Source organism: Suricata suricatta, chromosome 12 (genome assembly GCF_006229205.1).
Source record: "Suricata suricatta isolate VVHF042 chromosome 12, meerkat_22Aug2017_6uvM2_HiC, whole genome shotgun sequence".
NCBI lineage: Eukaryota > Metazoa > Chordata > Mammalia > Carnivora > Herpestidae > Suricata > Suricata suricatta.
The window spans coordinates 101,967,943-101,976,607 of record NC_043711.1 but is presented as its reverse complement, the minus strand read 5'-3'; the positions used below and the strand labels follow the sequence as shown (position 1 = coordinate 101,976,607).

General features: G+C 57.6%; 1 protein-coding gene across 1 annotated transcript in view; it reads left to right on the top strand.

Moving 5' to 3' along the window:
• The window catches only part of LOC115274574 (protein APCDD1-like), an 18,777-nt gene that overhangs the window by 3,612 nt on the left and 6,500 nt on the right, over positions 1-8,665 (top strand). The window contains exons 2-5 of the mRNA XM_029917980.1: positions 4,665-4,729; positions 4,856-5,153; positions 5,803-5,964; positions 7,089-7,179. Of these exons, the coding sequence (XP_029773840.1) occupies positions 4,665-4,729; positions 4,856-5,153; positions 5,803-5,964; positions 7,089-7,179 (616 nt within the window). The remainder of the gene's footprint in view (positions 1-4,664; positions 4,730-4,855; positions 5,154-5,802; positions 5,965-7,088; positions 7,180-8,665) is intronic.

Below are 8,665 nucleotides of genomic sequence, written 5' to 3'. Positions count from 1 at the left end.
ATGTGGTATATATACACCATGGAGTACTACATGGCAATGAGAAAGAATGAAATCTGGCCATTTGTAGGAAAGTGGATGCACCTCGAGGGTGTCATGCTAAGCGAAATAAGTCAGGCAGAGAAGGACAGAAACGATATGTTTGCACTCATAGGTCTAACAGAACAGGAGAAACCTAATGGAGGACCAGGGGGAGCGGAGGAGGGAAAGAGAGTTGGGGAGAGAGAGGGACGCAAAACTTGAGAGACTACTGAATGCTGAAAAGGAACTGAGGGTTGAAGGGGAGGGGGAGGGGGGAAAAGAGGTGGAGGTGATGGAGGAGGGCACTTGTGGGGAAGAGCACTGGGTGTTGTATGGAAACCAATTTGACAATAAACTATTTTTTTAAAAAATTAAAAAAAATATATACCAGCCTGCCGGGAATTGCCATTAATTCTCAGACCTCATTGCAGAGGGAGAATCCGGCACAAAGCAGAGGGAACAGCGCTCTGGCTAAGGAACAGCATGTACTGGGGCACCTGGGGGCTCAGTCGGTTAAGTGTCCAACTTCCCTCAGGTCATGATCTTGCGGTTTGTGAGTTGGAGCCCCACGTCAGGCTCTGTGCTGACAGCTCAGAGCCTGGAGCCTGCTTCGGATTCTGTGTCTCCCTCTGTCTCTGCCCCTCGCCTGCTCATTATCTGTCTTTCTCTGTCTCAAAAATAAACATTAAAAAAAAAAAGGACAGCACATACAGCAGCAGCCCTGAGGCAGGAAAGCTGCACCTCTGTGCTTCCCTAGGAACACCCAGTAGAGAAATACGGTGGGGTCCATAGCACGACACCGGAAAGACAGGAGAGGAGCCCACGTGGAGGTGGAGATGGAGACTGGAGCCACGCATGTACAAGCCAAGGAACGGCTGGAGCCACCAGAAGCTGGAAGACGCTGAAAGGACCCTCCCCTGCCCACACCTTGAGCGCAGACTTGTGGTCTGAGGCTCTAACAGAATAAAGTTCTGTTGGGGGGGGGTCACCCCATTTGCGGACCTCTGCCAGAGCAGCTCTAGAACACACACCTGGCCTTCTGCATTGCTGGGGTGTCGTGGGGGAGGGGCCGGCCTCACGCCTGCCCCCCTTCGTTCCATGCACCTCCCTCGGGCCGTCCCTGGGTCCCTCGTGCATTTACTTATTAAATACTATTTACTTCGAGTATTTCTTAATATTTTAGAATCAAGCACAAGCCAACCTCCTTTTAAAAATTCAGTCCTGTCGGCGGCGGTGTGGACCGTACAGCTCGGGCTTGCTGCGGTGGCCGCGGGGTGGAGGCACCTGACTGCCGTCTAAACGCCGCCTAAACGCCCCGCACAGCCGCTGGGGGGTGACCCGCTCCCCGCGGCACCCGGAATCAGTGGGCTCGCCTCCAGGCCCTCGGAACAAGCCCGTTAGGACGGGAAGAAAGACAGCTTTTCTTTTGCTCTTTGCCCCCAAAAGAAAGATCTCGGAAGCCCTGACACTCCTCTGGCTACAAACTCCTTTTCACCAGGCGCGCTCTTGTCGTGCTCTTTGAAGAAAACACGGGCTGTGGAGCTGGGCGTGAAAGCTCTGGAAGCTTCCACTCGTGTCTGCATGATGAGGGTGTACCCACGTCCTCACACAAGTGTTCTGAAGACCAGACGAGGGAAGGCACAGAGTTTTAACGCCTTTCCTATGAAACCCCAGCAAGGGCAGATCCGCGGAGAGGAGGCAGATCAGCGGTGGCCGGGGTTGGGGAGGAGGGACGGACAGTGCACACTGACAGGACAGGGCCTCCTTTTGGGGTGGTAAGAATATTCTGGAGCTAGACAGCAGGGTGAATGGCCTCAATGCCGCTGGATTTTACTTGTACGCTTTAAAGTGGCTAAACTGGCGAGCTTTAGGGGTGCCGGGGGGGCTCCGTCAGTTGAGTGTGTGACACTTGGTTTCGGCTCAGGTCATGACCTCATGGTTAGTGAGTTTGAGCCCCGTGGCTGGGCTCTGTGCTGACAGCGTAGAGCCTGCTCGGCATTCTCTCTCCCTCTCTCTCTGCTCCTTCTCTCTCTCTCTCTCTCAAAACAAATAAATACATAAACTTAAAAAAATAACAAATAAAATGATGAGTTTTATGTTAGGTGTATTTTGCCAAAATGTTTTAACTGGAAAGGCGGCATCTGCCTGGGGTCAGCGACGGCGGTCAGGTGCCTCCACCCCTGCGAACCTGTCTCATCTGCAAAACGTCCACAGAACCTATGCCACCGGTAGTTGTGCAGATTTGCCGCTGGGTCTGTGGACGTGACCGGCGTGTGGCGTGCACTGGGACTGCCGGAAGGACCCACGGCCGCAAAGCAGGCAGAGCCGCCGATCTGGAGATGTGTGTTGGGAAGAGGCTTGGCCAGCGTCCCGCCCCCTTCAGGCACCAGGCAGGCTCCTCTCGGTGTTGGCCTCTCGAGGCTGTTCCTGGCATTCTGACTCATGACAGATAACACGTCAGGTTGCTGCGGCTCATATTTTAAACCCCAGTAGCTGGTGTGAGCGTCGGGCGCTCTGGATGTAATCCCGCAGGTCATTTGAACGATGCTATCTAATTTCAAATGTCCCTGGTCTTACGAGTGCGAAAGCAGCATAATTTTTAATTAGTGGGTAAACAGTAAATAATGGATGGCGGTAAGCGGACACCACTGTTAATTAAAAACCCATGGTTGATAAAAATCAATTTGGCCCACGTACTGAACTCAGGGTATCAGGTCCCTGTGAAGAGTCGTGCAACTGGCCCGCGGCACCATCTGCTTTCGGTTGTTCCTTTCGCGAAGCCTTTTCCGGGGGGAGAAGAGGAGGGGGCCGGAGGAAGAAAAAAATCAAAACGCTACCTCAAAAGCTGCAACAGAAGACCTTGCATACATTTATTTGTGATTAGCTGATTTAATTTTTGCAACCTTTAAATGGAAGCTTTGCAAACGGCTAGGAGGCAATGTGATGTGTCACTCCGGGGTGTTCACACGGAGGGTCTCCGGCTGTGCGTTGTGTTTTGTGTGTGTCTGTTCTTTTTTTTTTTTTTATGTTTTTTATTTATGTTTGAGAGAGAGACAGCACTAGCAGGGGAGGGTCAGAGAGAGAGGGAGACACAGAATCTGAAGACAGGCTCCAGGCTCTGAGCTGTTAGCACAGAGCCGGATGCAGGGCTTGAACCCACAAACCGTGAGATCATGACCTGAGCCAAAGCCGGACGCTCAACTGACTGAGCCCCCAGGCGCCCCTCTTTCATATCCTTTTAGATGTATTCTTTTTTTTTTGTAATGTTTTATTTGTTTTAGAGAGAGTGTGTGAGTTGGGGAGGGTCAGAGAAAGAGGGAGACACAGAATCTGAGCAGACTCCAGGCTCTGAGCTGTCAGCACAGAGTCCGACGTGGGGCTCGAACCCACGAACCGCGAGATCATGACCTGAGCCGAAGCCGGACGCTCAACTGACTGAGCCCCCAGGCGCCCCTGTGTCTCTTCTGTTTTTCGTGTGTGCATGAGGTATCATGGCTTCATTAGACCCTAACTTCTCATAGAAAAACTATGAGAACTAGACCTAGAGCACGCTGAGGGAGAATGTCCTGGCTGAGGACTCGGGACAGAATTCAACATCCAGGGCCACCCCTGCTCCGTCCCTTCCCAGAGTATGGGGGTGGGGGAGGCTTGTTTTCCTCTGAACAGAGAACATTTCAAGAAACAAAGCTCCGTGGAAGTAATGCCAATTTTCAGGGCCTGTTTGCCGTTTGGCTCTGAGATGTCGCCCGAACCTCCCACCTGGCAAGTGCCGCGGACCCCTTTGGTTCTCTTCTTGCCTCTGCTGCTGTGCACTCTCCAAACCGACACTTTGAGGCAGGCTGTGCGGACACTGGTGAGGTTGGTGGTGACACTGGTGACACTGACCTGCAGAACCGAATCCAGAGGAGCCAGTATCCACCCCCCCTCCCCCGTGAGGCCGTTTGCGGGAGCACGAGAAGGTTCAAGGTGCTGACTGGGCGGGCGCCCTGGCTCAGGATTCCCGAGACGGTCAGGCTGGCCACGTGGCCCAAGGGCAGTGCCCACCCACGCACCACAGCCTCGTGGTCCTGGTCCTCCAGAAATGAGATGTGCCCAAGTTAATGTGGGACTACTCACAAGCTTCCTTTCCAAGAGCCCCCTCGGTGTGGCCCGAGAGCCCTCCAGCAGCTCGAGGGTCCTTGGGTCCACGTGGGGCCATGTCAGCCCCGGTTCACAGAGGGATTGTTTTCATCTCTCCTGCTTGGTGGGTTAGAATCCACGAATCGGCTCTAGGACACACTGGGAACGCAGGCAAGGACCCAGGGCTGCGCACGCATTTCCATCCATTTGTTCGTTCGGTCATTCTTTCAGCAAATCCGTCCCGCGGGTCGGGAAAACAGCCTCTTTCTTTGTGCCTGTGACGCAAGATGGCCGACAGCAGAGCCAGCCGGCCAGCCAGTGCCGGGCCACCTGGGCTTTGTCACACGTGGGCAGCGCGCGCCCTGCTGCCCACTAAGCCCCGCCCACCCAGCGTGTCTGTCTGCCCAGAAGGCGAGGCTCAGGCTCACGCCTCCTCTGAGGGCTGTCACAAAAGTCAGGCGGGACACACAACCCGCGGGGGTGAGGCTCGGTCCACAGGACCCTGGCTGCCGTGCTGTGGTCACCAGGGCGTCACGTCTGCGGATCTCCGGGGAGCCCGAGAGCCTCCGGACAGACCCCGGGCCTCCAGGAAGTGAGGCGCCTACTCTGCCTCATTTTCCTGAGACGCTGAGAGTTCAGGGTCGTGCGCCCCGTCGGACGGCTGCGAAGGGGCCTCCCTGGGGCAGGATGTTCCTTTCATCTGCTTCTCCCACTCCAGCATCCCGCCTTCCCGGGGCCCCCGGGCCATCAGGGCCAGTGTCCCCCGCTAGTCCCCACCCCCCCCAGCGTGGGCCCCAGGCTCGGAGGGAGGAAGTGCCGCTGGGAAGCCCCGCGCAGGAGCTGGCCAGGGTCAAGGCCAGCCGCCACCGGACCCAGCCGCTGCTGTCACACTTGGATGCTCCTCGCGCCCAGCTTCCCACGCGTCCCGCCATCTGCGTCGTGTCAGGCCCAGCCCTCGGAGTGGAGATGATGGTTTCTGGAGCGATCCCTGCTCTTCAGCAGCTGGAGGCCCTGGGGTGCTCACCTCGGGGCAGCGAGCCGAAGGGATGTTGAACAGCCCCATGGCCGAGCCAGATGAGCACATGTGGGGGTTACTCGGGAGGGTCTGAGGCCCCCGCTGCTCACGCCGTCCCCCGTGGGCCTCCGGTTCCTCCCCGGCCCCGCCGTCAGCCCGTGGGCCCACCACTCGCTTACTGACGCTCGCCGTGTGCCCCGTGCTGGCTGGGGGCCCGTGATGTGCTGACGGACAACCGAGGAGGGACCGTTACACGAGTGTCCCGATGGCAGGTGGCAGCTCTGGCCTGCTCCACGGGCAGAGGTCAGGAGAACCTGAGCTTTCCGGGGGGGGGGGGCAGGTGGCACCCGGCACGTCTTTGATCTGGGCTCCTGGGGCTCTGCGTGGCACAGTAATCCTCGGAGCATTTCCAGCTCAGGGACCTGGGGATGCTCTCCCTCCAGGAGGCCAGTGTTCCATGGTGGTCACGTCTGAGATCCAGGAGACGACGGGTCTGGTTGCTGATTCTAGGCACCCTGATTTGGGTGCGGCTGAGGGGGAGCCCAAGGGGGAGGGGAAGGCAGACCCTGCCTGGCTCGCAGTCATGGCCCAGGATGGGCTGGGAGGGCGAGCAGGGCGGGCGGAGTTTCTGGAAGGAGTCAGGATCACTAACCTGTGTCTGTCTGCTTTGCAGCCCGCACGGCAGAGGCGACTGGGACAGGAGGGGAGAGCCATCTCCCCTGGGACCCTCACTGCCAGCGTCCCCTGCCCAGCAGGGCGCCCATCACGGTGCTGCTGCCCCCAAGCCTGCACGGGCCCTGGGTCTCCACCGGGTAAGATCCTGAGGGCACCCTGATCACAGGCCCCTGGGCAGGGAGACTTCCCCCTTCCTGAGCCTCAGTGTCCATGTGGCACCATTCATCCAGCGGCCCGAGAGGCCGCCACCTGTCAGACAAAGCATCAAACCTTTGCCAGTCGCCCCCCACCCCAGAGCAAACTCGGTAGGCAGGGACGTGCTGGGCATCATGCCCCGGCCGCAGACAGCAGTAGATGGAATCCACGGGAGCACCTGGTATGCAATACTCGCTTCGCTGAGGGCCCACTCTGAGCTAGGTCTGGGGGGCCACAGGAGGGACAAGACGGAGCATGCCAACACAGAAACACGTGATGCAACATGGTGCTAAGCTCTGCAATGAAGGAAATAAGACCAAGCCAGTGATCTGGGAAGGTTATTTTGAGAGTGGTCAGGGAAGGCTTCTCAGAGGTGGTGTCATTCTGTTAAGAGCTGAAAGAAGACTCAGCCACCCAGAGAACCAGGGGAGAGCCAGGCAGCGGGAAAGGCTGGTGCCAATGTCCCGAGGCAGGAAGTAGCCGGCCAGAGGGGGCCCAGGTGTCCTGCCTGTCTGGTGATTTCTGACAGTCTCGCCTGACATTTTGGAGGCCCCATTTGCTGCTCTGGGGCAATGAGCTCTGTGCTCTGCCCTCATCTGTGGGGCGTGAACTCTCCAACAGCTGCCTGAGTCCTCCCTCCTGGGTGAGGGGGAGGGGGCGGTGGCCTCCTCCACGCCTAATACATCCCTTCCTCCCCTGCCATCCCTGATTTGGCAAGTCCTGTTCTGGGGTCAGGGACTGGACTCTGCACGTCCTCCGTGCACCTCGTGGGGTCAGGGAGAAGCCCGGCTGCCAAACATCTGTTAGCACTCTGGGTGGAGGGAGGGGACGTGAGCTGTGCAAAGCCCCTTTGGATGCATTCCCAGACTCTGTCCCGAACTTGACTCCGAAATCCAGGTGAGATCCAGGCACCACTGGCCCGGGTCACCCTGAGATAGAACTGGAGTGTGGGGAACATTGGAACTGGTTGCAGGCTGCTTCCGCTCTGAGACAACAGCATTCAGGACAGCTCTTCTAGAAACTTCCAGAACTTTCTTCCTAGAAAGTTCCCCTTGGTGCTCTCTAGACAGGCTTCGCTGCTTCCTGGGGGCAGTGCAGGGAACAATCCAGAGTCTGGGAACCGCAGAGGTGCCTGCCGTGGCCTGCTGTGTCCCGCCGTTAGGCAAACCTCCCCCGACCAGCCCTGTCTGGGATGCAGGTGAGGGCAGGACCGCAGCGCACCCCTCAGGTGGGTGAGTCACCCCTCTCTGTTTGTAACCACCTCCTGTATCGTCACTCCCTTACCATTTGTCTTGAAGCCAGCTTGCTTTTGTTTACCTAAATATATTCATTCCGTTTTACAGCTTTATTGAGGTATAATTGGTATACAGTAAACTGCACACATTTACAACGCACTATAATTATTTTTAACGGAAGCGTAATCTCACTGTGGATATGGCGGGCCCAGCCACCTGCCGTAAATAGGAGGTAACTGTAAAAGGAAAGTCAGTGAAAACAAAACAACATAATTGAATTCTCACTGGATGGTCGCCTGCCTCAGAGTCTTCTCCGGGAGACAAGGGAGGCGGCGTTAAAGATGCACTGGCTCCTACGGAGACTTTCTCCCTAACGAAATCAGGAGGACTGGAAGGAAAGAAAAGTGAGCTGTGTGCGTCCTGGGTAAGAATAGGTTTCCTTTGCTCCATCAGCCTTGGTATGAAAGCTGCTGCAGGTGGTGCAGACGTGTGCAGGGGCGCCCGTCTGATCCTTCTTCCCCTGGCATTCACCTGACACCCGCCCCGCCTGACACCTCGACGGCGAAGTCTGCACCCCCATCGGAGTCCGTGCCCACGCCCGCCCTGCTCTGGCTTTCCGCTGGCACAAGAGCCAGGGGGGATGGCCCGCTGCCGGCTGTTTGCAAATAAAGTTTTATCGGCACACAACCACGCCCCTCCCCCCCACTTACTTCTGGTCTGCGGCTGCTTTCGCTCTAGAGACCACGTGGCCCACAAAAAAACACAAATATTTATTATCTGACCCTCGTTTAGATCAACAAACTTGTCACAGACCTGGATGACCCTTGGTCTGGGGAGGCGACCTAGCCACTGGGAGACGGGTCGGAAGTGTCCGGCAGTCACGATTCACTCAGCAAGGCCCCAGAGAGGGTCCCCTGGGTGCCAGGCTCTAGGCCAGGGGCCAGGACCGACTGGAGAAAGAAGGGGCAGGCCCCCGTCTGCTGGAGCTCCCGGAACAGGGTCCCCAAATGGGACAAAGGAGCCTCTGTTTCCTGTCTGCCCACCCCCACCCCCCGGGGCACTGTCACTGTGCTTCGAGCTTCGGGGAGGCCCTGACCGTGAGCCTGACGCCTCCACATCACAGACGAGGGACTGAAATGGGACTCAAACCCAGGTCCTCTGGCTGCAAAGTCTGCACACTTCTTGGGCCAGAAGGGACCACAGACACCCACAGGGACCATGCCACCAGGGAGGGTGTCAGCCAAAGAAGGCAATTAGGATTCATGGAGGTCGCGATGCATTAAGTGGAAGGCCACTGGGCTCAAAGGCGGGGCTGAGACCCCTCCGGGAACCTGAGGCCGCAGGAGCCCAGCGCAGGGGGACAGGCGCTCCGCTCGCCACGCTGGTTCTCACGGCTCCGCGCCCCCCC